Below are 26,056 nucleotides of genomic sequence, written 5' to 3'. Positions count from 1 at the left end.
GTCCTCCTCGCTCTCACGGCGAGGCGCTCTGGGGCCACCACGCCGCCACCGCCGCCCTCAAGGCGGCCTCCGGGGCGGTGGCGCTGCAGCTGGTGCGCAGGGGCGGCGGCGAGGCCGCGGGGCGCGCTTGCGAGGCGGCGGGTACGCACGGCGGCAGCAGCAGCGCGCGGGCCGCATCGCCGCCTCCGACGGCGCCGCGCGAGGGCGGAGGAGGCGGAGCGGGCGGCGGGTGGCCGGGCGGCGCCGGAGGCTGCTGCGGGGGCGCAGTCGACGCAGCGGTAGGGGTGGGGCCGGCGTTTGTGGCTGGCACAGGGCCGCTCCCGGAACGGCTGAGTGCGGTCGAGTCCTTTGCCGCGTCCCAGCTGCGAGCCCCTCTCGCCCGGACGGCGCGAGCACCTCCAAACCACCCTCCTTTTGACCCGCGGGCCTTCCCTCCCCCCCCCCCCCCCCACACACCACCACCACCACACCACCACCAACCCCTCCCCCCCCCCAAAAAAAACTACACCGTCTCCTCCACCGCCACTTTTCCATTTCGCTGTGCCGCCCTCCACGACACTGCCACTTTCCCCGCCAGCACCGCTCCTCGGAGGAGGCTCACCCTCGCTCCTGCCGTCGGCCGCTAGGTGGGCGGCATAGTGGGCCGTGTGGCGGCGCTCGAGCAGATCCTCATGCCGGAGGGCGAGGCGGGCGGTGGCGCAGCACCCGGGCTAGGCGAGATATAGCCGAGATATAGCCGAGATATAGCCGAGATGCAGCCGAGATGCAGCCGAGATGCAGCCGAGAGACCGCCGAGATGCAGCCGAGATGCAGCCGAGATGCAGCCGGTGTATGGCCGAGAGAGGACCGAGAGAGGGCCCAGAGTCGGCCTAGGGCCGGTCGAGAGACGACGCCTCATCTCGCCCGACCGCGCGCCAGGCGAGCGCGTGGAGCGGCTCGAGAGGCTCGCGGCGCAGCGTGCAGCGTCGCGGCAGGCGGCCGCACAGCCGCAGCCTCCTCCCCACGGGTGTGCAGCCGAAGCGCCTCGCAGCCAGCCAGCGGAGCCCGTCCTTCTGCCGCCCAGCGCGTTCGGCAGCTCCGCCTTCTTCGGCGGCGTCACGCCCGCCTCTCCTCCAGCGTCGATCCGATCCGCTTGGATGGAGTCGAGCGGCACGGTTGCGCCGCCGCCGCTGGCTCAGGCTCCCGCCTCGTCTCCGCCTGCTACATCGCCGCCCGCCGCTGTGCCGCCCGCTAGCCCCGCGCCCGGCGGCGCCGCAGCGATGCCTCTGCCGACCAAGGTCGAGGCGATCCGCTCCGCGCTTTCGCTCCCGGCAGGCGCGCGTCTCGCCTCGCCGGACCAGAAGCCGCGTCACCGCCACGACTCCCTCCTTGCTGAGTGGTCTGCCCGCCCGTGCGCAGGCGTCGCGCTCCTCGCCACGATTCAAGACGCCAACGCGCAGCTCGGCTTGTCGCAAGAGGGAGGGCTAGTCGCCCAAGCTGACCGGCTGCTGCAAGTGCTCTCCGACCGGCTGGTCTAGCAACGATGGTTGGCTTTTGGCTCCTGTGGATCTTGGAACTCTTGCGCCTTCTGCAAGACTGGGAAGCAGAACGCCACAAGAGCTCTCGTTAGAGTAGAGGCCCCTGGATGGCCGCTTTTCGTCTGTCCGTGACCGCCCTTCCTCCCCTGCAGCATGTGCCAGCAATGTGGTTGAAGGCGGTTCACTTCTGTGATTTCGGTTCGGTGAGAGAGAGTGTTTTGTCCTCTCGCCGTATGTTGTGGGATCTCGGTTTACGAACCGCCGTCGGTGTGTTTTCGAAGTTTCATTTATGGTGCGTTTAGAGAGAGAAAGCATGTACAGCGTCAGCGAGAGTCACAACGAGAAGGTGTGCCGACGCGCACGCGGCGCGCACATTCCTTGTTTCCTCTGTCATGGTTTTTCGCGCGCGATTCGCGTCGGACACATTTTCCACAGCTCCACCTAGACTACATGAACCGTAAAACCCCGCGCGCAAGAGGCAGAGAGAGAGAGAGAGAGAGAGAGAGAGAGAGAGAGAGAGAGAGAGAGAGAGAGAGAGAGAGAGAGAGAGGGTCACAGACGCCAGACCCGCCACTCTCGCTCTCAATCTAATATCTGTATCTCGACACTCTAGTGGCTAGTGCGAGTGTGGGCGAGAGCGCGTGGGCTGACGTATTACCATCCCAAGGCCGCTCCGTCCGCTCGTCCGTCCGATCCGGCCCAGAGGACAGCGCGCGGTCCCTCAGCGCCGGGCGGGGAGGGCACGGCTCGCCGCTGGATGACCTGCCCCTTGCCAAAGACAAGCCGCCCCTCGCCGCACACCGGCCCGCGCACGGCGTGCCCCTTGCGGCGCAGCTCCTCGGCCACCTCGTCCGGGATGCCGTCCTCGAGCAGAAGGACGACGCCCGAGCTGTGGCGGGAGGCGGGCTCCTGCAGGCCGACCGCCCCGCCCGTGGCCTCCACGCACAAGCGCGGCGCGTCGAGCGCGGCCTGAGGGTCCATCCAATATTATATTACTAGTTCTTCCTTGAGTCCCTCTCAAGTAAAGAGATGACGCGGCCTGAGGGTCCATCCCGTGCTGGAGCATGTTGAGCAGCACCTGCGAGGGGTTGGGGGGGGGAGGGGGAGGGGGGGGAGGGGGGCGGAGTCAGGGACTTGAGCCGCCGCGGCCTCACCGCACGCGCCGCGCCTGCACGTGCCCCTGCGGCTGCATGAAGCCGCCCATCACTCCGAACGAGGCGAAGAGCTCGCGGCCAACGGTCGCCATGCCAGGGATGATGGTGTGGTACGGCCGCTTGCCCGGCTCGACGCTGTTCGGGTGGCCCTCGGTGAGGAGGAAGTTTGCGCCCCGGTTCTGCAGCGAGAAGCCGCACCTATGGGACATGTCTCGGACATGTCGTGCACGTGTCCTGGACATGTCGTACCCGGTTCTGCAGCGAGAAGCAGCACCCGCGCGGCACGAGCCCGGAGCCAAACCCCATGAAGTTGGAGTTGATGAAGGAGCAGGCGTTGCCCTGCCCGTCCACCGCGGTCATGTAGACCGTGTCGGTGCCCGTGCTGGCCAGCGCCGCCGCCGCCGCCGGCAAGTGCTCCGCCGCCCGCTCGCTGTCGACTAGCGAGGCGCGGGCCGCCGAGTAGTCGTCGCTCAGCAAGCGGGCGATCTCCTCCGCCGCACCGGCCTCGCCTCCGCCGTCTCCGATGCAGGCGGCTCCGTCGGCGAAGGCGAGGCGGAGGGCCTCGGCGACGAGGTGCAGGTACTCTGCCGAGTTGTGCGGCAGCGAGTCGAGCTGAGGCAGCCGCGAGAGCGTGCGCAGAGCGAGGAGCGCGACGAGGCCCTGGCCGCTCGGCGGCATCTCCCACACCTTGACGCCACGGAAGTCGACGCAGACGGGCGAGTCGAAGGTGCTGCGGTGGGCGGCGAGGTCGGCCTCGGTCATCAGCCCGCCGTGCGCCTGCAGCACCTCGCACACGGCCGAGGCGACGCGGCCCGAGTAGAAGCCAGCCTTCCCACGCTCGGCGAGGGCGCGAAAGGTACTGGCGAGCTCGGGCATGCGCATCAGCTCGCCGGCCTTTGGCGCCTTGCCGTCCCGCAGGAGCGCACTCGCCCCGGGGTTCGACGCTCCCCACCGCGTGAGCTGCGCCTCTTGTGCCGCCCACTGAGTCGCCGCGACGACATTCACCGGGAAGCCCTCCTCGGCAAGGTCGATGGCGGGCTGCAGGACAGTGGCCAGAGGCATCGATCCAAAGCGCTCGATGGCGTCGCACCACGCGGCCGCGGCGCCCGGGACAGTGACGCAGTGCGGCGAGGAGGGGTCGAGGGCGATGCGGCCAGGCGTGTCGAGGGACGCCTGTGCAGTCGCCAGGTCCAGCGCCGCCGGGCTTCGGCCGCTGCCGTTGAGCCCGTGCACCTCTCCGCTCGCCGCGTCAAAGTAGAGGCAGAACGCGTCGCCGCCAATCCCGGTCATGCAGGGCTCGACACAGTTGAGCGCCGCAGCCATCGCCACGCACGCGTCCGCAGCGTTGCCGCCCGAACGGAGCACGCGAAGCCCAATCTCGGCCGCCAGTGGCTGCGAGGCGGCGGCGACGCCGTGCGTGCAGATGGTGGGCGAGCGGCGGCTGCGGAAATCGAGTGGTGGATTGTCTGGGGAGTCCACCATTGGACTGTATCGAGTCAGCTGCGCGACGGCTCCGCACGTCAAGCAGGAATTTAGATCTCAATCCCGGCGTTTTCTTTTCGGGAATTCTTGAGTGAGAGGATAGGAGAGAGAACGACGAGAGTGGGAAGATTGCGAGGTGGCATGAAGGAAGAGCTCTTCCATGAAGGTCGCTACGAGAATTGGCGAGAGACTGCAAAGGGCGATAGGAAGAGGCAGAGGAGAGCGACGTGACAGACAGAGGAGGAAGCGACAGGAGGGAGAACGACGAGAGTGGGACGACCGCGAGGTGGCATGAAGGTTGCAGCGAGAATCGATCGGCGAGGGACTGCGAAGAGAGATAATATGCGGCTAGCAACACACCTTCCTTCCAGTGAAATCCCTGTGTGGTTGTAGGTGTAGTGTTGGCAAAACAAGACACAGACAGAGCTCACACAGAATCACAGCGGGAGGAAAGCGGCGAGTCGCAATTCCTGGGGTCCTTGTCGCTTGTGGCGGGCCACCCTGTCCAGAGAGGCATGGATGCCAATCTGGGGTCTCTCGACCGAGTCTATGAGTCCTGGCCGCTCCCGGTGGTGGCAAGGTTTATTTATATAGAACCAACCAAGCGACGGAGTGGTGGCGGCGTGCCGTCCTCCCATTTTTTGGGTTTCTTTCTTTCTTTAAGGAAGAGGCAGACAAAACAAAACAAGATGCAGACACCATCCCAGAACAATGGTGAAGAGCATGGAATGAACGGCCAATCTGGGAGGGAAAACTGTAAAAGTTTTACCTCACGTCTTGTCGGCTGAAGAGAGATGTCGGACGCGGTGCTCCCATCCCCGGGGAAGGGGATGCGCACGACCGCTCGCTCGACCGACCCCGTCGCTGAGGCTTTCCGGCTCTCCGGGGTGCATGCCTTCAAGGCCGAGGGCGGGGCAGGCATGAACGGGGCCCGTGGCACGGCGTTGAGCAAGGCTTCGCGTGCGTCCATTCGCGCCTCAGTGAACGGCTGGAATGCACCCGGAGTCGGGGGTGGGGACGAGATGGAAATCGAAGACCGCGACAAGCCCGCCCTGACCTTCAAGGCTGTGGCTTCAGGCGTTCTCATGGGAACGCTCAACACGTTCATTCTGATCTACTACGGACTAAAGACGGGTGTCTTCCCTGCCCTCAACGTGATCGCCGGTCTCGGCTCCTTCCTCGTGTGCAAGGGCCTGACCAAGTGCCTCGGTGGCATCTTCACCAGGCAGGAGAATGCAGTGGCGCAAACCGCCGCCACTGCATGTGCCAGCCTTTCGGCGTTGGGCTTCGCCTCTGGCCTGCTAGCAATGTCCGAGGAGTCGTACAAGGTTGCTGGCGGTGCGGAGCTCGAGGGGAACAAGCTAGGTCCAGGCAACACGGTGGAGCTGACGTATGGCCTATGCGTAGCGTGGTGCTTCGCCGTCGGCTTGTTCGGCTTCTTCCTGGTCTGCCTCACTCCGGATGTGCCAGATATGACGAAACGGAGGCCTCACCGCCCGCCGCACCCCGCGCGTGGCCGCAGGCGTTCCCAATGAAGAGTAGCATGATAATCGAGCAGCGGCTGACCTACCCGAGCGGCACGTGCGTGGCGGTCATCATCAAATCGTTGCACACGGCGGGAGGAGGCGCAGAGGCCGCCGCGAATGGCATGGTCGGCCTCAAGGCCTTCTTGGGCGTCTATCTGATGAACATGTACTTGTGGTTCTTCGACGGGATCGGGAACTGGCCCATCTTTGGTCTCTGGCTTGCAGATTACGGATGGACGATCGATTTCGATCTATCACAGGTGGCGATCGGTTTCTTGCTTGGACCTGCCACCAACTGGTCGATTCTTGTCGGTGCGACCTGTGCGCCCCTGTAGCCAGTCTCATCTCCCCCGCTCACGACATCTGCGCATCATCGCAGGCGCGATTGTGGCGCACGGCGTCGTAAACCCGTACCTCGTCACAACGCGCAGCGGCGACTGCGCGACATGGACCGGAGACGAGCCCTGCCCTTACTGGTTCGACGACGAGACTGTGCCGTCCGCCTACGTTGGCTCGTATGGCTTCCTCGTCTTCTGCGGCTTGGGTATCATGCTCGCCGACGGTGTGTGGTCGATCGTCGAGATCACGTTCATGCTCATCAGCTCGGCGTTGTCGAAAGATGGCACAAAAGCGGACATTGACCCTGAGACCAAGGCACTCGACGAGTTGTTCCAAGGGGACAAGTCGCTGCCGTGGTGGACGTCGTTGGTCGGGTATGCAGTCTTTGGGAGCTCGTGCGTCGCCATCATGCACTTTGCCTTCCACGTGATTTGGTATCAGACGGTCGTCGGCATATTGATCATCCCAATTTTCGCCATTGCGATCCTGCAGTCGGTGGGAATGACAGACTGGAACATGTGCTCTGCCTTCGGCAAGCTTCTGATGTTCGGGTTCGGCGCTTGGAACCGGTCTTCCGGGGAGATCATCCCGTCTCTCGCGCTGTGCATGGTGAACCTAACACATACGCCTTAGGTGACCCAACCCGAGTGCTGTGCTATGGATATCCTCGCCATAATCCTAGGTGACCATTGGCGGCTGCGGCGCCGCCGCCGACCTAATGTCCGACTTCAAGACGGGATACTTGCTCGGCGCTTACAAGCGCCGCACCATTTTACACTCTGCCGGGATTGTGAGTCGTGATCGCCCACGGTAGGTGCAAAGCCGTCGCAAATGTTCTTCGCGCAAATGGCAGGGGCAATCTGTGGTTGCTTCATCACCCCTGCCTGCTTCACCATCGTCAACATGGCCTATGAGATCCCGTCCGAGGATGGAGCGCTGCCGGCACCTCCTGCCTCTACCTCGTTCTCAGTAGGCAGCTGCAACACACCATTAGCGTACGCTCCTCCCCGCCACCTACAGGGCATCTACGGTCCAATTTATCGTGTCCTAGCTATTATCACGACCACGGGCGGCGGCGACTCCTTGCCAGACCACATCTTTGAATGGATGTTTGCGGCAGCGGGCAGACTCTCCTGGCTCGAAATGGGGAGAATTGAGGGCCAACCAGGGGAGGAGAGCGTTCTCCGGCTATAGGCATCACGCTCGTCATCAACACCATCCACAAGATCCTCGACCTCTGCGGCTGCCGTGAGACGATGCCGATCCTCACCACCCTCATACCGCTGCCGATGGCGAGCGGCATTGGCTTCTTGATCCCCGCGAGCTGCTCGTTGGAGATGTGCATCGGCGGCACGCTCGCGCTCTACTGGGAGACGTTCAGCCCGGAGTTGGGCAAGATGAAGAACTTCATCGCGGCGGGCTTCATCGCAGGCGGCGGCGTCACCGGACTCACGCAAGTGGTCATTGCACTCAGCGGCGGGGCACCCCCGATGACGGTGTCGTTTGGCGCAAGCTGAACCGTCACAGCAAGCAGGCATGAGAGCCGCGTGGAATATGGGCGATCGATGGACGAGAGTCCGCATTGCTCGTTGCTCGCGCTGGGGCGCTAGATCTAGAGGACGGCGGCCTGTGCTGCGGGCGGGGACCGGTGGACGCGCGCATTGCCCATTGGCGGGGTTATTTCTATCTCGAGCTGGGCCGCTAGCTAGGGCCTATAGGCCGGGCGCGGCCCCTCGCTCGTCTCCCGTCTCGCCGCTCTCGATCCCGGCGCCACGCGGTCCACCACACACGAGAGAGGCGTCTGTGTGCCTGTTTCGTTTTGTGGTTTACGAGACGTCAGACGAGATTAACATGTCAGTGGACATGCAACATGGACACATGGCGGGTGGAGGTGGTGGTGGGGCTGGGGGAAAGTCTTCTAGAGCAGACGGTAGACTGGAGAGAGTGTTGGACACATCGACACACGCAATCATCACGCGGGACGCTGACTTGTCACGCGCGACACTCCTGTGCGTGGACGAGCGGCTCGATCTCGTCGGCCTCGTCTTGCCCGCCGCGCAAGAAGCTGAGGTAGCAGGTCCACACGAAGCTGAGCCCGTGGTTGAGCGGGAGCCTGCCGGGAGAGGGCCACAGAGGGGGTGGAGGCGAGTCGGGCTGCGGGAGCGTGGGCGGGTCGTGCGGTGGCGGCAGTCTGCCTCATCCACAGAGGCACCGCGTAGACGATCGCATCGCCCGGGATCCAGAGCGCCCACATCTTGAGGTTGTCCTCGACGCCGTTTGCGCGGTACTTTGCGAGCCCGCCCGCGACCACCGGCCCGCTGTCGCCCTGCAGGCCCTCCTTGATGCAGTAGAAGGTTGGGAAGTAGATGAAGGGGTAGTGCACAAAGTTGTCGAAGGCGATCTGCTTGCAGAGGTCGCGCAGCCCCGCGGCGTTCCGGAGCTTCTGCGAGAGCGGCTGCGCTGCAAAGGTGGCCATGCCCGGCCAGAGCCGCTGGAAGAGGCCGACATAGAGGCCGTACTGGAAGACGCCGAGGTAGGCGCCGCCAAACATGACGAAGACCCCGTTCCGCTTCCAGTCGATCGTGTCGCGCTTCTCGATGTAGCGCTGCACGAGGAGGTCGCACAGCGCAGTTTTCACGGTGGCGACGATGATGTTGAACTGCACGGGGACACGGACGTGGTCATGGCGGCACTAACTTCTACGATGGCAAGGAGGCAGGGAGTGTGGCCGCCTTGAATGGTTGCGTTCGTGCGAAAGTCAACGTGCCCTCGCCGACTGCCACCGTTTCTGCCGCAGCGACGCTAGCAGCGGCGCCAGCGCCTGCGACGGTGCTGTGATAGCGTGCGCGGGCTTTGGCGACTGGCCGGAGGAGCAAACGAAACATTGAGCAAGGCAATGGGGCCGCCAGTGACGAGGTCGAGCAAGGGCGGTTGGGCTGGCCGTGATGTAGACGAGTACGAGGTCAAAGCTCGGCGAACCGGGGTGGGGTTCCCCTAACCAGTAGTGGTTGCGTGCACTTGGGTCTTGGCTTGAGCACGTGAGCACTGGATAGGGTCGATTCCGCATGGTCGTACGGGACCCTGCACGTGGCTTGTGATCTGTGATCTGTGTACTGTGAGGGTGGTCCGCCCGCTGCCGCAGGAGAGTTTTGTATACAGATTACAGTATACCGTGCCTGTGCCGGGTTGTGCATACTTGCGGCTTCTCTGAATGTCTCCTCAGCCCCGCTGCGCCGCCGCCCTCCCCTCATGGTGCGGCGGCGCTCCGGTCCGCTCGCGCTTTGCCGCGCGCTCGGCGCGCAGCGCGGCGATCTCCTCCTCGGTGCGCACGACGGGTGGCGCTCGCGCGCGGCGGTGCTTCTTGCCGCTGCGCGCGCCGCTCGCCTGCGCGCCGTCGGATGGGATGTTGGACAGCTCGGTCGCCTCGCCCAGCACGGGCGCCTCGCCCTCCTCCCCGCCCCGCGCCAGCGTGGCGAGCTCCGCGCCCTCGGCCAGCCGCGTGAGCGCCGCCACCGCGCCCGCATCGCTGCTCGCCTCCCAGAGCGCCGCCGCCACCCTCTCGTGCACGCTCGGGTCTCCGTGCGCTAACAGCCGCTCGAGCGGCGCCGTGCCCTCCGGCGCGGGGGGCAGCCTCGTCTGCATGAGGGGCGCCTATTGGGAGGCTCCGAGAAGGCTCCGAGAAGGGCTTCGAGCAGGTCTCCTCCCTCGTCTGCATGAGGGGCGCCGCCGCCGCCCGCTCGCCAAACTCTTCCTCGGGCAGTGGCCGGTAGCGAGAGAGGAAGTCGAAGTGCCAGGGCAGAAAGTACCACGCCTTGCGCCGCCCCTTTGCGTCGTCGCCAAAGTGCTCCTTCATGAAGCAGGCGAGCTGCCGGTAGACCGCCACGCGCTCCGCCGCACTCGGCTCCCACGCGCGCCGGTCGCGGAACTCCTTGAAGATCCACGGCTTGATGAGCGCTCCCCGGCCGACCATGACGCCGTCCACGCCCGACTGCGCCATCCTGCCATGCGCCTCGTACTGCGTCAGTAGGTCCCCGTTGCCGAGGAGAGGCATGCCACCTCCCGCCTCGGCGTTGTCCTCGACGCACTCGGCGATGAGGCGCCAGTCGGCGGCCTTCGAGTAGCGCGCCTCCGCCGTGCGGCCATGGATCGTCACCGCTGCGGCGCCCGCGGCGCGCAGCCGACCGACCACCTCGCGAACGTTGACGTCGCCGCCCTCCGAAGCGAGCCGCACCTTGACAGAGACCGGCAGCGGCGAGCCCGCGGCGATGCCGCGCACGAGCCGCTCGAGCCGCACCGGCTGCCGCAGCATCGCAGAGCCGAGGCCGCGGCGGGTCGCCTCGTGGATGGGGCAGCCGCAGTTCAGGTCTACCCAGTCCGCGCCCGCCGCAGCTGCGAGCTTGGCCGCGCCGACGCCCTCCTCGACGTCGTTGGTGGCGATCTGCACGCCAAAGACCTGCTCGTTGGACGCGCGCCGCAGGCGGGCCCGCTCGATCACGTCGCCCTTTAGGAGCTGCCGCGCGAAGATCATCTCTCCCAGCGTGACCTCGGCGCCAAACTCGGCACAGAGCCGGCGGAAGGGCAGGTTGCCGCCGCGCGTCAGCGGCGCGAGCACCATTTGGCCAGACAGGCGCGAGGAGAGGCTCGACATCGCACGCCTGTCGCAGTAAAGAAAGAAAGAAAAGAGAACCCAAGGGAGGGATGGGAGGACGGTACGCCGCCACCACACAGGGATTTTAGGGGAGAAGTGTGGTGTTAGCCGTCGCCCACCCTCGGGCGTCTACCACTTCCTATCTCTCTCCGCAGTTTATCACCAATTCTTGCAGCGACCTTCATGCCACCTGTCGCAGTCCCCCGCCTCGGAAAGTTAGAATTCTTTCTTTCCCGGCTTCCCTCCAAGTTGGTGGAGGGCTCGGAGGGCTGGAGGGCTGGAGGGCTGGAGGGCTTCATTAGGGCTCGGAGGGGACGATCAGGATCCTACCCACCCCGCAGAGAGTCCGAACCTGATGGCTACCTCATCCTCCGCCACGCCGAGCGAGGCGCGTCGAAAATCCGAGTGCTGCTCGCATCGGCGTCGCCGCGCTTACCGCCCCCGAGCAGCTTCCGCGGTGCGCGCAGTGCTGCAAAAAAGAATTCTAACGACGTGCTCCTTCTCACGCATCGCCCAAGCTGAAGCTCCTCTGGCAGGTCCTCTCCTCCAAAGCCGTCTCCGCGTCCTCGTCCCCCTCTGTCCAGTGCCGCGCCACCCACTGCTCGGGCGCCTCGTGCGGCTTTGGCGACCGCGGGAAGCAGACAACGGCGGCGCCGGCGGGCGGGCGGGCACGGCCGGCGCACGCCTGCCGGTAGTCGACGACGAGGCCCGGGAAGGCGTCCTGCACGAGGTGGGCGGTCGGCACCACCATCTCGAGCCAGTGGTCCCACCGCATCAAGCAGCGGAAGACGGGCTCGCCGAGCGACGAGTGGAGCGCGCGCAGAGCTGCAGCCGCCGTGTCGGGGCGGGCCCCTCCCTCCGCCCCTCCCTCCGCCCCTCCCTCCGCCCCTCCCTCCGCCCCCGCCTCCCAGAGCATGAGCGACGAGTTGTACCCGCCGGCGACGCCCTCCTCGGCGCTGAAGCCGGCGGCAGAGAGGGTCGCAAACGGGCCGCTGTAGCGGAGGAGCGGGCGGAGATCGCCGACGAGCACGGTGTCGAGGTCGAGGTAGAGTGTGCGCCCCTCGAGGCCGCAGCAGGGCGCGAAGAGGCACGCCTTGAGCCACGAGCCACTCTTCAATTTCTCGTAAGTAACTAATGAGGTCATTAACTAGTGAAGAGGCACGCCTTGAGCCACGAGCCACTCTTCAATTTCTCAGCAAGTAACTAATTGGTCATTAACTAGTGAAGAGGCACGCCTTGAGCCACGAGCCACTCTTCAATTTCTCAGCAAGTAACTAATTGGTCATTAACTAGTGAAGAGGCACGCCTTGAGCCACGAGCCACTCTTCAATTTCTCAGTAAGGAACTAATTAGGTCATTAACTAGTGAAGAGGCACGCCTTGAGCCACCAGCCACGCCAGCCCGCAGAGGCGGCGGGCAGCGGGAGCGGCTCGACCTCGCGCCGCAGGCCGCGCGGCTGCTCGGTCAGGCAGGCGAAGCGGAAGGGGACGCCCGGCAGCCGCCGCGCAACCATGGCGTAGAGGCGGTTGACGTACTCGGGACCGTACCTGGACGCGGCCAGCGGCGGCTCGGCGGGGCGCAGAGAGAGAGAGAGAGAGAGAGAGAGAGAGAGAGAGAGAGGGAGGGAGAGAGAGGGAGGGGGTGACGGGGTTGAGCGCACTTGTCGCCCCACTTGACGCAAGCGACCGTCAGGGCGGCGGGAGGGGTCGGTCCCGAGGATGGCGAGCCCGAGGCGGAGCAGGAGAGGCAGCGGGAGAGGCAGCGGGAGAGGTGCGGCGGCGCTGGCGCGGGAGGCGGCCGCGTGAAGCCGGCCGGAGAGAGGGAGGCGACAGCAGCCCACGTCTCGCGCACCGCTCGCTCTCTCTCGCCGACGAGGCGGAGCGCGACGTTCAGGTTGGCGAACGCCTCGCTGTTGAAGCCGCCGCTGTTGAAGCCGCCGCTGTCGAAGCCGTCCTGCGTCTCGCCGCCCTCGGCCCGACCCGCGCCGCCCTCCACCGCGCCCGCCTGCACGCGCATCGCGCGGTACGCGCTCTCGACCGCCGACCGGTACCACTCGCCGGCAGAGGCCGCGTCCCCCGCCGCGGAGAGCTGCGCGCCGGCGTTCAGCTGCGCGACGGCCAGGTTGGTGGCCGCCTCCACCAGCCTCGGCTTGAGCGCGAGCGCCGCCTCGTAATGCTCCGCCGCCTCGGCGAACCGGCGCAGCCGCTGGCAGACGCCGCCGCAGTTGTGCCGCGCGGTCGCATAGGCTGGGTCGGCCCGCGCCGCCGCCAAGTACTGGGAGAGTGCCTTCTCCGGCCGCCCGCCTCGCGCGCAGAGGTTGCCGAACCGGAGGTGCGCCCGCGCACGCGCACGCGCGTCGCTCGGGTCCGCCTGCGCCGTCGCAAGAGGAGCCGCCGCCTCTGCCACCGGAGGCGCTGTGCGGACGCAGCGTTTCCGCGGCTCTCCGCCGTGCTCTCGCAGCGTTGGGCGACAGGCGGCACAGCTCCGCTCGGCGAGGCGCCGCGGCCGAGAAGCAAGGAGCCGTCGCAGCAGCAGGGCGCACGACGCCACCGCAGAGAGGCAGCCCGCGAGGCGAAGGGCGTGCAGCGACAGGCTCATGGTGCACAGGGCGGTGGGAGCGGTCGAGGCGCGACCGAGCGACCGAGCTAGACAGCAGCTGGTGACTCAAAAGAAATTTAAGCGGGCGACACGTTTCACGCTCAAAAGAATGAAACGCCCCGTCGCGGTCATCACAACCCACAACCCAGGCATACAACGAAAAAAGTCACCCGATTGGGCTCACGAATTTCTCGAGTAGTAAAAAAGAAACTCGAAGGGGCGTGCGTGCGAGGAAGGCGACGCAGTTGGACGGAAGAGAAAGCGGATACAAAACAAGAACACAACGGACTCTCTCATTGTTCTGTTGTTACTGTTAACACTAGCACACATGACAAGAAGAAATCACGACCCTCACAGTGATTTGGGCTCGGCAGCTTGTCAGCCCTCACGGACTCAGGGCCGGTGCTTTGACGCAGTATATTGTACTTCGAGGTAGTATGAACTCAGAACGGCCCCCCGAGAGCGCCTCTTCGACGCCCACGGGTCCCAGGGGGTCGGAGGGGTTGCGAGAGGGCCTTGGCTATTTTTGAATGAATCCTGGAGGCCGTTCAAACATGTAACGTGCGTTCCACGTGCCTGTCCCCAGCAAGGACAACATGCTAGCCCAGCAGGCCGCTCCCACCGCCGCCCGCGGCGTAGGCAAGGCGGCAAAGGGTGGCAAGGGCGGCGGCAAGGGGTGGCAAGGGTTGTGGCCGTGTGGCGCACCAGACCCACTTTGCGCCGCCGCCCTCAACGCCCGATACTCGGTTGAGCCGGCGGAGCGACGGCGGCAGAGTTGCGGCCGCCGGCGACCTCACACGGCGTCGAGCGCCGTAGAGGTAGCCCCGAGAGCCGCCGCCAGGTGTGCCACGACCGCGGTCGCGAGGCTCGTGGCGATGGATGCGCCAGACCCGCTTGCGCCGCCGCCCCCAACGCCCGATACTCGGTCAGAGCCGGCGGAGCGACGGCGGCGGAGTTGCGGCCGCTGGCGACCTCACACGGCGTCGAGCGCCGTAGAGACGGCCCCGAGAGCCGCCGCCAGGTGTGCCACGACCGCCGCCGCGAGGCTCGTGGCGATGGATGCGTCAGACCCGCTTTGCGCCGCCGCCCCCAACGCCCGATACTCGATCAGAGCCGGCGGAGCGACGGCGGCGGAGTTGCGGCCGCCGGCGACCTTCCCCTCGACCACGCCGCCGACCAGCCGCCGACCCGTCGACAAGCACGCGCGGACTGCCATCGAGAAGAAGGAGACGGAGGGCGGCGCATCCGGAGCCCGCGGGCGCAGCGGGCGCGGGACCGGGCGCGGGCGGGCGCGCGGGAACCCCGCCAGCGGAGGCGACAATGCCTCTGGCGGCGCTGCAGGCGGCGCGCGGCGCGCCCCTCGCCGGTCTCCCGCACGCTCCTGAGGGCCGAGAGGGCCGAGAGGCGGGGTCGGTGACCCGGGGGCATGGGCGGTGCGGCCCGCGCCGCGCGCGGGCGCGTGACAGCCCGTGAGTGCCGAGATCGGGTCCGTACTTCGACGTAGTATGGGCCCCCGGGGGGCCTCTACAGCAGCGGCGAAGTGAGCGTGTTTGTGGTGTTGGTGTGGCGTCTGAGCTTGGATCTGGGACATAAGGCCGGTTACCACTGATGGATCCCCACCCGAATAACACACAGTGAGCGCCCCAGCGCTTCACTGCGCCCTCCGCGCGAAATCGCTAGTGGTGCTTTGTGGTAGTATATTGTACTTTTGAGTAGTATGGGTACGGTTCCCGAGACCGCTCAGCCGAAGCTGGGGCCAGTCCCGTAGCCGAGAGAGCCCGCGCCGATGAGTTCGACGCGGTCGGGGGGGCTTGCGGAGAGGCCAGCGAGGTGGCGATCGCTGTACTTCATGGCGCCCTCAAAGTGGGGCTGGCTGACAAGCCAGAGGTCGATACTCTGGACGACCCATAGGATGCCACGAATGCCTGAAGGAGAGGGAGGCGAGGCCAGAGGCAGGCTCAGCTGCTCTCGGGTGATCTCGCTTTGGTGGCTGAAGGACCCGATGGTCCTGTCACATTCGCGTTCCGAGTCGTGGGGTAGAAGAATTCGAGGTAGAATCGAGTCAGCACTTCCTTGTAGTACAGCGGACCGCCAGGCTCGCCGGCAGCATCCGCAGGGAGGCAGCATATGAGGCACCAGTCTTCTGGAGAGCTCAACAGCTGCGGCCGCGATGGTAGAGTCGGCCGCAGTTCGAGCGAGCAGCTTTTGGCTGCGGGATCGAATCGCGGAAGGCTCATGCCCTCGCGGAGCGACGGCCGACGCGGGTCGCGCGTCGCGCGCGTGTGCGAAATGCGACAACAGACGACAGACGAGAGGCGCCTGACCCTGAGCGCTGTACGACTGAACGACCGTCGCCGCAATCGCCACCGCCGCCATTGTGGGTAGGCGAGCGTCTAAAATCTCTCTGACATGACAAGAGAGATCTCTCTCTCTCACATGACAAGCGATCCCACGACAGCGATTGTTGTGGGGACTCGGAAGAGGACGGCGAACCAGCAAGGCCGACTCCTAGAGCAGCCGAATATTCCAACCGACCGACCAGGCGCTTTTGGTGAATGATAAAAAAGAAATTCTCGTGCCCACTATATGCGTCCCACCCGGCTGGTCGGCCGGCGGCTCGCTCAGCCCATACCTTGCCGTTCGGCCGACTACAACTGCATATCGGAGTCTCGCGCCTTGACCCCGCAAAGCTGAAGAAATGCTGAAGAAGCTCAAGAAAAAGGTTGGCTTCCTGGGCGCCAAGGAGCCAAAGCCGCCGGCTGAGCCGTCGCAGCAGCAGCAGCGTAGAGACACGCAGGCGCTCGCCCTTCGCAGCGCTCGTGGGGCGCCGTCGGAGAAGCGGCTCGCGATCAACCCGACGATCAAGCCTCTGAGGGTGCCGACCGACACGTACGGCGTGACACGCACGACCAGTCTCAAGACGGCTCGCGGACGGCCGGCGGCTGCCTCGCTCACCACGCCTCGCCAGGGGCCAACTACCCTGGCAGACCCGAGGGCAGCCGCGGCGCTCAACCAGGTGGAGGAGTCGCCGCGAGCCGAGGATGCACCTCGCGACGTCGGCGACGAGCTGTCGCGGCTGCACCTGACCGCTGAGCAGGAGTCGGCGCTGAGCGCCACGGCTCGCGAGGCGCTTCGGCACGCCCTCGGCGAGGCGCCGTCGCCGGTTCCCGCGCCCGACAAGCCCTTTGTGCTCGACCTGGGCCGCGAGCTGCTCCAGGTCGAGCTCACCGACGACCAGTCCTCGCACCTCTCCTCCCGCGGCCGCGACGCCCTCATCGCCGCCCGCGTGCAGCTCGCCCGCGAGTCAAACCGCGAAGTCACACCGGGCTCCTCGCAGTCACTGGGCGGCCGCGAAGAGGCGGCGCCTCCGCCTCCGGCCATGAAGCTGCATCTGGGATCGCTGCAGGGCGGCGGCGCGCCGTTGCAGAGCGCGCGAGGCCCCAGGCCGGCAGAGCCTTTGGCGGAGCCGCTCCAGAGCGCGCGGGGCGCGGCGCCGCCAGCTGCTGAGGTCAAGCCGCTGCAGTTGGGGTCGGTCAAGCCGCTGCAGCTCGGAGCGGTCAAGCCGCTGCAGCTGGGGGCGGCCAAGCCTCTCGCGAGCGCGCGGGGAGCGCCGCTGCGTTCCGCGAGAGGCGCACCGCTCACCTCGGCGCGAGGAGGAGCGCCGCTCACCTCCGCTCGCCTCTCCACTCGTGGGGGCGCGCCGCCGCTCGCTTCGGCTCGCGGCTATCGGGCCGACGCTGCCGAGTACGAGCGGTGGATGGAGCTCGGGGTCGCTCTCGCGTCGGCGCGGCTCTCGCCCGAAGACGAGTTGAAGCTCACTGCGCGAGGCCGCGAGGCTCTGAGCGACGCGAGAGCGCTGGCCGCCTCGCCGGAGGCTCCGCTGGGCGAGGCCGACGAGAGCCGATGGATCGGCTTTGGCCTCGAGCTCGACTCGGCCAAGCTCACCGGCGTTGAGGAGGAGGGGCTGAGCGCCTTCGCCCGCGATGCGCTCACCGCGGCGAGGGCGATCAAGACTCGTCACTACGGGAACGAGACCCCGCGCGGCGAGGTTCTGCCTCCGACCTCAAAGCCGTGGCAAGGAGCTCGCCTCAGCGTTGCGTCCGTGATGTCTTGCGACTCGAGCGTCGGGAGCGAGAACGCCACGCCGCGCGGCGAAGCTCTGCCCCCTTCTGCGAAGCCGTGGCAGGGCGCGCGGCTCAGCGTGGAGGCGGCGATGGAGGCGGCGAGCAGCTACGGGGCTGGCCCCGAGAACGCGACGCCCCGGGGCGAGCAGGCGCTGCCGGCTGCCAGGCCTCGGGGAAGGCTGAGCGTCGTGGCGGCCATGGAGGCGGCGGAGGCGGCGAGCAGCTACGGGGCTGGCCCCGAGAACGCGACGCCCCGGGGCGAGCAGGCGCTGCCGGCTGCCAGGCCTCGGGGAAGGCTGAGCGTCGTGGCGGCCATGGAGGCGGCGGAGGCGGCGAGCAGCTACGGGGCTGGCCCCGAGAACGCGACGCCCCGGGGCGAGCAGATGCTGCCGGCTGCCAGGCCTCGGGGAAGGCTGAGCGTCGTGGCGGCCATGGAGGAATCCAGTGACACCGGGGTTGGAGCCGCGAACGCGACGCCCCGGGGCGAGCAGGCGCTGCCGGCTGCCAGGCCTCGAGGCAGGCTGGTCGTCGAGCAGGCTTTGGCCTCCACGGACACGGGCGGCGCCGAGTCGCTGCCCGGCGAAGCTGTGCCGGTCGCCTCCAAGCCGTGGCAGGGGGCCAAGCTGAGCGTCGCGGCGGCAAGCGACGCAGTCGGGCACGACTCGCCGAGCGAGGCGGCGGCGACAAGCACACCTTCGAGGCCGTGGCACGACGCGACGCTCCTCAACCTCAACTTCGGCCTCGAGCTGGCCTCGGCTGGCCTCTCGCCGCAGGACGAGCAGGCTCTGAGCACGCAGGGGCGCGACGCGCTCATCGTCGCGCGTGCGCTGCGGGCACGCCGCCACGAGCCCGGCGAGGGCAGCGAGCTTACGCCGAGCAGCCCTGCCCTGTCGCCGTGGCTCGTCTTTGGCCTTGAGCTTGCGTCGCTCGGCCTCGACGAGGCGGAGGAGGAGGAGCTGAGCGACCAAGGCCGCGACGCGCTGGTGGCGGCGCGTGCGTTGCGCGCCCGCGATGGCCTAGCCGAGGGGCCCGAGGCGGCTGCGAGCACGCGGAGCCGCCAGTGGCTCAGTATTGGACTCGAGCTCGACGCAGCCGATGTCTCGGAAGCTGCGGAGGAGCAGCTCAGCTGCTTTGCTCGCGACGCCCTCGCGGTGGTCCGCGTCCTCCGCGCTCGCGACTCGGCCGAGCTGCTCGAGGGGAGCCACGGCGCCCCCTCGAGCCCCAACCGCTCCGAGTGGATCAACTTTGGGCTCGCGCTCGAGGCGACCGGTCTGTCCGAGGAGGAGGAGCTCGGGCTGAGCAGCTTCGCGCGCGACGCACTCCTCGCCGCGCGAGCGCTGCGCGCGCGTGATCGGAACAGCTTGGACGAGGGCTGCGAGGCGGTGCTGAGCGCGGCCGACCAGGCGTGGATCCAGCTTGGCTTCGAGCTCGACGCGGCGGACCTGTCCGAGGACGAGGAGGCGACGCTGAGCAACTTCGCGATGGACGCGATGGCCGCCGCCCGCATCCTCCGATCGCGCGCCGAGGGCGCTGAGCCGCCACCGAGCGCGCACGGGCCCTTCCCTCCGTGGGTGGACTACGGCCTCGAGCTCGCCGCAGCTGACCTCTCGGAGGAGCAGGCGCTCGCGCTGAGCAACTTCGCGCGCGACACGATGGCCTTTGCTCGCATCTGCCTCGAGCGGGAGGGCGACGAGATCTCGCCTCCAAGGCGCAAGCTGAGCAACCTCGGCTTCGGGGCCGATCTCGACGCGGCGGGGCTTGAGGACCACGAGGAGCAAGCGCTGAGCACTTTCGCGCAAGACGCCCTCGTGCTTGCTCGCGCGGCGCGCTCGCGCGGCGTTGAGGCCGGCGAGGCGACCCCCTCGAGGAGGCGCGGCTGGGTGGAGCTTGGGATGGAGCTCGAAGCGGCAGGACTCACCGACGACGAGGAGGCGGCATTGAGCTGCTACGCTCGGGACGCGAGAGCCGCCGCGCGACTGCTCCGCGCCCGCGAGGCTTTCGGCAACGCGCTCGGCTTGGAGCACCCCGGCGAGGCGTCGCCTGGCCACCAGGATCGGCGGTGGCTCGAGATGGGCCTCGAGCTCGACCACGCCAGCCTCACGGAGGAGGAGGAGGGCGGTCTCAGCGCCTTCTCGCACGATGCGATGGCCGCAGCGCGTATGTTGCGGTCCCGCGGCGCACTCGTCGAGGCTGAGGAGGGGGCGCCCAGCGCTGGCTGGACCGCCCTGGGGCGAGAGCTCGACTCGAGCGGGCTGAGCGAGGCGGAGGAGGCGGGCCTCAGCTGCCAGGGGCGCGACGCGCTCGTCGTGGCGCGCGCGCTGCGTGCGCGCGAGGCGCGCGACGAGGCGGGCGAGTCGGCCCTCAGCAAGCAGCACCGGCCGTGGACCGAGCTGGGGCGAGAGCTCGACTCGAGCGGGCTGAGCGAGGCGGAGGAGGCGGGCCTCAGCTGCCAGGGGCGCGACGCGCTCGTCGTGGCTCGGGTATTGCGTGCGCGTGAGGCGCGAGATGAGGCCGCCGAGACAGCACCGAGCAAGCCCAGCAGGCGGGTTGCCCCGGGGTCGCACGCGGCCCCGGAGCTGGACGAGACCAACGAGGCGCCGCGCAGCGCGACCAACCGCCCTTGGCTCGACCTCGGGCTGGAGCTCGCCGCTTCCGGGCTGTCCGAGGCGTGCGAGGGCGCGCTGAGCGGCCCTGGCCGCGACGCTCTCACTGCAGCCCGTGCCCTCCGCGCGCGGGGTGGCTTGAGCGAGGGAAATGAGGCCGATCTGAGCTCACAGCGCCGGACCGCGGACTCGGGCATGCCTCCCGAGGCGCGCTCCGAAGCCACAGAGGCGATACCGAGCACGGCCAAGGGTGGGCGGCGCTGGCTGGACTACGGCACCAAACTGGACTCGCGCGGCCTCACCGAGTCGGACGAGAAGGCCTTGACCGGCCCGAGCCGCGACGCGCTCGTCCTGGCCCGCATGCTCGGCCGGTCGGAAGGCGGAGAGGCGGCGCTCTCCAAGCCGGCACGAGCGCCGACGCTGCCTCCTCTCGGGATGCCCCGCGGTGCGGGGCAGGAGGCGGGCGTTTCGCGGCCAGGAGACACCTCCCGTCGCGACTTTTGGGACTCGCCGCGCAGCCGAGCGGCGCTCAGCCCGCGGGAGGAGCTGCGGCCATCGGTCGCCTCGAGCATCGCCACTTGGCTCAAGCCGTTCAACCCCTTCGGCAAGGGAGACCTGCCGCCGCCTCCAGAGGGGGGAGAGGGGCGTGCTTCAGATGGTATCGCGGTCGACATCACCGTCTCCACCACTTCCTTCAAGCCGGCGGCGCCCCCATTCAAGCCCGCTCCGCCGCCACCGACGCCGCGCATGGAGGCGGGGTGCGTGCACTGGGAGGCGTCCACGTCAGCCGCTCCTCTCCACAGGACGTCGACACGGCTTTCGGCAGGCCAAAGCGAGGAGGAGACGCAGACTGTCGACCCGTCCATCCAGCCGGACCAGCACGCGGTGCACATCACGCCCCTTCCTCACCAGACGGACTCCATCCCGACGGTGCCCACCACGGCGACTGCTGCAGCGGAGGTGGCGGTGGCGGCGCAGACAGCACCGCAGGATCCTGCCAGCACACAAGCGGAACTCTCCCACCAAGGACGCATCGAGGGGACAACTACCACCACTACCGAGCCCGCAGCAGAGCCACCTTTGGCAGTGCCCGCGCCTGCAGCTCAGATGCTGGTTCACGGTGGTGTCGCCCTGACGACCACAGCTGATTCGAGCCACGCGGCTCCTCAGCCGGCGGCCCCCGCCGACGACGCTTTAGGACAGATAACCACAGCGGTCGCTTCAAATGCCGCGGAGGCGGTTGTGTTTGAGCAGGCAACGGACCCTCGCGCGCCGCACTTCGCCGCACAGCCTCTCGGGGCGCCGCCGCCAGCCGCTCCTGCCGCTGGAGGCCCGCCTCTGCCCGAACACGCCACGGTGGCGATGGGCCACCTCCACCAGACTGTGCTTGAGCTGCCGAGCTCTGTCGCCACGCCCGGCGCCGCTGACCCCGACGCCTTTGCCGATTCGGAGCGTGCGGCGCTCGCGAGACACCTCAACTGGGCCCTCGCGAGCGACGAGCACGCCTCCGCCTCGCTTCCCATCGACCCGAGCTGCAGCGCCTTCTTCGGCGCGGTGGCCAACGGCATCGTTCTCTCCAAGTACGCGCTGCGCGTGGACTCGACGGCGCTCGACGAGCGTGCTCTCAACCTCCCAGGTGAGCGAGGGCAGCTCCTCGGCCGTGAGGATATGCTGCAGAATCAGAGCCTCTGCCTCAACGCGGCGACCGCCATCGGCTGCGGCGTGCCGGGCCTCACTCCGCAGCAGATGGTCGACGCGCCTCCGTCGGGCCAGCAGAGGGCACTGCAGCTCGTTTGGAACATGGTGCGCAGCGCGCTCCTCAACCCGATCCAGGCGAGCAAGAACCCGGAGATCCACGGCATGTTGCTTGCCGGCGAGGACCCGGCCAGCCTCGCAAGGTACAGGCCGGAGAAGGTGCTGCAGCGCTGGGTCAACCACCACATCCGCGGCTACCTCGAGGCGAGCCCGGAGCAGGCGTCCGTCCCGCGCACCTTCCGCGTCACCAACCTGCACGCCGACCTCGCCGACGGGCTCGCGCTCTCGATCGTGCTGCACCAGGTGGCGCCGCGCCGCTCAGCTGCGGAGGGCGTCTCGGAAGCGGCGCTCGCCTCGTCATCGGCCGACGAGCGCGTCAGACTCGCGATCGAGGCCGCCGAGCTATGTGGCGTCGAGATGTTCGAGGTGGATGCAGCCGACGTCCTCGAGGCACGTCCGCGGATGCTGCTTGCGTTTGTCGCTGCCATCTTTCGAACGTGCCCCGGCCTCGACGCGCAAGCCGAACCCGAGGCTCCGGCGAGCAAGCGCGGGAGGCGTGGCAACCGCTCGCAGGAGCGCGAGGAGGCGGCGCTGCGAATGTGGATGGCTTCGCTCGGCCTCGGGCTCGAGTCGCTCTCTTCGCTGTATGAGGACTGCCGGACGGGCGTCGTCTTCCTGCGACTCCTCGACTTTCTCAGACCGGGCGCCGTCGACTGGAGCCGCGTGCTGCTCCAGCCGCGCTCCATCTACGAGCGGGTGCGCCCGCCGCCAAGCGAGAGCCTCCATCACGGCGCAACCTCCGCTTACGCCACCGCACCCTTCCCTCCGCAGGTTCAGAACTGCAACCGCGCCGTGTCTGTCGCTCGGCAGGTGGGGCTGGTCGTTGCCGGCTTCTCGGGCAAGGACCTCGCCGATGGCATCTCGATGTACATCCTGTCGATGGCGTCGCAGCTGATGCGCACGCACGCGTGCCAGTTCCTCGAGGCGCTTGGGATGGGCGATGCCGATATGCTAGAGTGGGCCAACTGCCAGATTAAACGCCACGACGAGGCGATGCCCAATCTGCGCAACTTCGCTGACCCGCAGATCCGTACGGGCGTCTTCTTGCTGAAGCTGCTGCGCTCCGTCGCGCCCGAGTGCGCCCGGGAGGAGCTCATTCTCTCGGGCACCACCGAGGAGGAGCGCGCACAGAACGCGCGGTATGCAATCTCGTGCGCGCACAAGGCGGGCTGCACCGTCTTCGCCACTTGGGAGGACGTGGTCGAGGGGCGGCCACGGATGATGCTGTGCCTGCTGGCCGCCATCATGGCGGAGGACCTCCGGCGCCACGCGGCTGAGCCCGTTGACAAGGATCTACCGACGCCGAACCAGAGCTGAGTAACCGTCATGAGACACCGAGTAACCGTCGCGTTGTTTGTGAGAGGGGGGGCGGGGGGGGGGGGGCGGGGGGGGGCTGCCCCCCGGCGTCCCCATATGGTCGTCGGTCGCCGCATTGTCGCGCGCACGGCGCTTGTCAATTTGCGAATATGAACTAAAACACTGTCCCGTTCTCACCCCAAATTCGATTCCCTCACACGTGTGCCGCCTCTCTCGTGCGCGCGCTGCGGCGCGACCAGGAAGATACTGACGTATGTCGATCAGTCGCGCTCCCAATACGTGCATCACTTCTCAGACTTTGAGCGGCCATATCTCGGTAACTATTGATGGTCCACCTGAAAACTCTTCGGATTTGGAACGGGGGCCCAGACCTGTCACAAAAGTGATGCACGTATTGGGAGCGCGACTGCGATTGTCGAGAGATTTTTAGCAATATCAAACAACTCTAACACTCACACGTCATTTGGGGCCTGGAGCCCTTGTGTTTGTTGATTGTCGTGTGATGTGGCCGCCGCCCGGCGTGCGGTGGTTTCTCTTTGTTTCTTATATATCTCAACCATACTGTGGCACAGATTCTGTGGTTGCAGGAGAGTATCACCAACCATCACTTTAGGTATAGTACCCCACCTTGACCTATGGAGTGATTTCTTTTTTAGTTTCCCATAACAGGGTAGGGTAGGGAGGAAGCGGGAAGAGGAGGGCTCGAGGGAAGAGGTGGGGGGGTAGGGCCCGGCGAGGTTTTCGCAGAATTTCATCATGGTCTCCGGCCACGCAAAAAGAGTACACCCGCCGAGCGGATACTTGTGAAGTGAGACGTCTTGGGGCCGGGGTGTGTTTTTGTATTAAGGGCCCGCTTGTCCATGCGACCGGCAAAGGCCTGGGTCAAAGAGCACAGGGGACACTACTACGACGCGCTCCAAGAACGGAATCGTCAAAATTTGTCTCGTCGAAAGCCAGGGCGGCATCGCGCCGCCAACCAAGAGAATCATCTTCAACTTCGCCAAAGAGGTCGGCAGCCCGAGCGCCGTCGACCGCACCGACTACGGCACAGCCTCCGGCAGCGCCCGGGGCTTCGCCCAGCACCACTCGCAACAGCTCTCGCGCGCCGCCGTCTGTGGCGACGCGCAGAACATCAACAACGCTGCTCGCAACATGCGTGGGTCGCGCACTCATTCATGACCGGTCTCAATCAATGTCCCACCCCCCTGCGCGCGGGCCTTCTAGGTAGGCCGGCGGGTAGTCTCCCCCCATCCCCAGTTGCCCGCCAAAAGAAAGCCATTCTTGACTTGGGCCCTGCGGGCGGCCTTCTCTCGAGGTCTCGAGATACACAAAGCGGCCAACATTCCCAGGGCCTCCAGGGCTCGCACCTCAACCTCTCATAGACCAGCGCACAGCGCCAAATGAGGTATTTTCTTCTTTCTCAATAACAAGGTCTGTTAATTCCCCCCATCCCCAGGGCCTCCAGGGCTCGCACCTCAACCTCTCACAGACCAGCGCACAGCGCCATACGAGGTATTGACCGCGCAAGATATAAAGGGTGTCCTAAGAGCTCTGCTCGCAAGGCGCCCGCGTCGCAGACGCGGTACCATTGACAAATCTGCAATATACCCCCACACGAACAAATAGCAAAATCCGAATACCGTGCACGAACTGGGCGACCTGCACAAAGATCGCAGGGCGGGGACCTGTTCCTTTTTACCCATCTCCTAGTAGAGGTGTCCGTTTTATTTATTTATTTGGGCGATGCAGGGATGCAAGCCTTCAGCTGGTGCCAAGACATCCGTAAAGTTGAAAGCAGAACGTCCGCCAAATCCGTGCTCTTCGCGCTACCTGAGGGGAAAGCCGCTGATCGAGCCCAGCGTGCCCGCGGCCGCCTCCCGCGCAGCACCGCCGCTGCGGATTCGGATCGAGCCCATGGAGGAGGAGGGCGCGGTCGGCCAGCGCAGCAGGCGGAGTCCCTCCCCGCGCCGGAGCCCCCTGCAGTCGAGGGAGTCCTCGTTGGCGATGAAGGTGGCGACATCGAATCGCGGCCGACACACGTCACGTGGGAGGAATGGGCGATGAGCGGGAACGATGCGCGCTACGACGCCGACTCCGCCGTGCTCGTGGCCGCCAAGCAGAAAGCCGCGCTCCAGGAGCACGCCAAGATGCAATGGCTCGCTTGCTTCGATTCAGCTCTCTCGGCAGCAGAAGTGGGGCTGGAGCGGGTGGGGGTGGATGCCGATTGAGGGAGAGCGTCTCCAGCTGCGCCCTGTGGCAGCTGCGCCCTGTGGCAGCTAGTCGAGGGACTTGGTAGTTGTGACCCCCCTGAGTGAGGACAGGAGAGAGAGAGCGTTTTGTGGTGTTGGTGTACGCAATAACGGGACAGGGTGGTTGTTCTCTCTATCTCCTCTTCTAGCTCTTAGCATGAGCTGCGCCCGGTGTCCGACCCCTTTTGCGCAGCAACACCTTAAACTTTCAGGCCCTCCAAATTCAGGTCGGAGCGTAGCGGAGTGGGCCCCGAGTTTGAAAAGGGCGACGGACGCTTGCGTCCTAGCCTCCAACAACGCCTCCCCGGCGCAGAGGGGCCCCCGGAGGGATGCACAACCGCTCCACGCCACGCCGCTTGCGGCGGTCCTCTTCCCAGCTCCGCTGAGGGCCCGTGCGTTATTTCTTCTCAATAACAAGGCTGTGAAGTGAGACAACTGGAGAGCCGTCGTACGTCCCGGGAGGTCTACATGCGGTGGAGCAATGATGCGCTCTGGGGAGTACAAAGTAGGGAGAGGTCGGCTGCACACCGTCGGGTCAACCCGTGGTGGCGTCGCCTGGTCCGGTTCCGGTGGCACCTTCCAGACCCCGAAACGGCTGAGCCTGTCTTCAGCACCTTGCGGCTCGGCGATGTCACCTCTCACGCACTCGTGCCGCTTTGTTCAGCGCTCGTACTAGTATCCTGT

The 26,056-nt window shown here is 66.7% G+C and overlaps 9 protein-coding genes across 9 annotated transcripts in view; 3 read left to right on the top strand and 6 right to left on the bottom strand.

Moving 5' to 3' along the window:
* The window catches only part of EMIHUDRAFT_437424 (hypothetical protein), a 3,763-nt gene extending 1,919 nt beyond the window's left edge, over window positions 1-1,844 (top strand). The window contains exons 5-8 of the mRNA XM_005764490.1: window positions 1-386; window positions 627-719; window positions 924-1,314; window positions 1,399-1,844. Coding sequence (XP_005764547.1) covers window positions 1-386; window positions 627-719; window positions 924-1,314; window positions 1,399-1,517 — 989 coding nt within the window. The 3' untranslated portion in view covers window positions 1,518-1,844. The remainder of the gene's footprint in view (window positions 387-626; window positions 720-923; window positions 1,315-1,398) is intronic.
* A 327-nt stretch (window positions 1,845-2,171) lies between these two features.
* Window positions 2,172-4,153, bottom strand: GGT1 (gamma-glutamyl transferase; the record flags this gene model as incomplete). The annotated part of the gene is made up of 3 exons (XM_005764489.1): window positions 2,172-2,486; window positions 2,677-2,869; window positions 2,946-4,153. The coding sequence occupies 3 exons, from the start codon at window positions 4,151-4,153 to the stop codon at window positions 2,172-2,174; spliced, it is 1,716 nt and encodes a 571-aa protein (XP_005764546.1).
* Window positions 4,154-4,947: 794 nt separating this feature from the next.
* On the top strand, window positions 4,948-7,535 carry EMIHUDRAFT_213888 (hypothetical protein; the record flags this gene model as incomplete). Its single annotated transcript, XM_005764488.1, has 6 exons — window positions 4,948-5,598; window positions 5,676-5,991; window positions 6,059-6,627; window positions 6,701-6,808; window positions 7,039-7,060; window positions 7,213-7,535. The coding sequence occupies 6 exons, from the start codon at window positions 4,948-4,950 to the stop codon at window positions 7,533-7,535; spliced, it is 1,989 nt and encodes a 662-aa protein (XP_005764545.1).
* A 320-nt stretch (window positions 7,536-7,855) lies between these two features.
* Window positions 7,856-8,952, bottom strand: EMIHUDRAFT_437422 (hypothetical protein). Its single transcript, XM_005764487.1, has 2 exons — window positions 8,751-8,952; window positions 7,856-8,677 (listed from the first exon to the last, which is right to left on the bottom strand). Exons 1-2 carry the CDS (start codon window positions 8,901-8,903, stop codon window positions 7,991-7,993), a joined length of 840 nt encoding a protein of 279 aa, XP_005764544.1. The 5' UTR covers window positions 8,904-8,952; the 3' UTR covers window positions 7,856-7,990.
* Window positions 8,953-9,788: 836 nt separating this feature from the next.
* Window positions 9,789-10,660, bottom strand: EMIHUDRAFT_357482 (hypothetical protein; the record flags this gene model as incomplete). Its single annotated transcript, XM_005764486.1, has 1 exon — window positions 9,789-10,660. A coding segment is annotated over exon 1 (845 nt), but the record flags the coding sequence as incomplete, so codon positions are not given.
* A 508-nt stretch (window positions 10,661-11,168) lies between these two features.
* Window positions 11,169-11,810, bottom strand: EMIHUDRAFT_213885 (hypothetical protein; the record flags this gene model as incomplete). Its single annotated transcript, XM_005764485.1, has 3 exons — window positions 11,169-11,285; window positions 11,367-11,459; window positions 11,610-11,810. The coding sequence occupies 3 exons, from the start codon at window positions 11,808-11,810 to the stop codon at window positions 11,169-11,171; spliced, it is 411 nt and encodes a 136-aa protein (XP_005764542.1).
* Window positions 11,811-12,023: 213 nt separating this feature from the next.
* Window positions 12,024-13,264, bottom strand: EMIHUDRAFT_213884 (hypothetical protein; the record flags this gene model as incomplete). The annotated part of the gene is made up of 2 exons (XM_005764484.1): window positions 12,024-12,213; window positions 12,327-13,264. 2 exons carry the CDS (start codon window positions 13,262-13,264, stop codon window positions 12,024-12,026), a joined length of 1,128 nt encoding a protein of 375 aa, XP_005764541.1.
* A 520-nt stretch (window positions 13,265-13,784) lies between these two features.
* Window positions 13,785-14,480, bottom strand: EMIHUDRAFT_213883 (hypothetical protein; the record flags this gene model as incomplete). The annotated part of the gene is made up of 3 exons (XM_005764483.1): window positions 13,785-13,863; window positions 13,970-14,056; window positions 14,242-14,480. The coding sequence occupies 3 exons, from the start codon at window positions 14,478-14,480 to the stop codon at window positions 13,785-13,787; spliced, it is 405 nt and encodes a 134-aa protein (XP_005764540.1).
* Window positions 14,481-21,353: 6,873 nt separating this feature from the next.
* On the top strand, window positions 21,354-23,123 carry EMIHUDRAFT_67196 (hypothetical protein; the record flags this gene model as incomplete). The annotated part of the gene is made up of 2 exons (XM_005764482.1): window positions 21,354-22,502; window positions 22,578-23,123. The coding sequence occupies 2 exons, from the start codon at window positions 21,354-21,356 to the stop codon at window positions 23,121-23,123; spliced, it is 1,695 nt and encodes a 564-aa protein (XP_005764539.1).
* Between the last annotated feature and the right edge of the window lie 2,933 nt (window positions 23,124-26,056).

Source organism: Emiliania huxleyi (assembly GCF_000372725.1).
Source record: "Emiliania huxleyi CCMP1516 unplaced genomic scaffold EMIHUscaffold_59, whole genome shotgun sequence".
In the NCBI taxonomy this organism is placed as follows: domain Eukaryota; phylum Haptophyta; order Isochrysidales; family Noelaerhabdaceae; genus Emiliania; species Emiliania huxleyi.
Note: the sequence above shows the minus strand (reverse complement) of the source record. Positions and strands in the feature narration are given on the sequence as shown.

Excerpts from the sequence above, each read along its gene's own strand:
- EMIHUDRAFT_437422 (XM_005764487.1), bottom strand. The coding sequence starts at position 8,903 with ATGTTTCGTTTGCTCCTCCGGCCAGTCGCCAAAGCCCGCGCACGCTAT. Across the intron at positions 8,678-8,750 it reads CACGAACGCAACCATTCAAG|TTCAACATCATCGTCGCCAC; the intron begins GCGGCCACACTC and ends GTCCCCGTGCAG.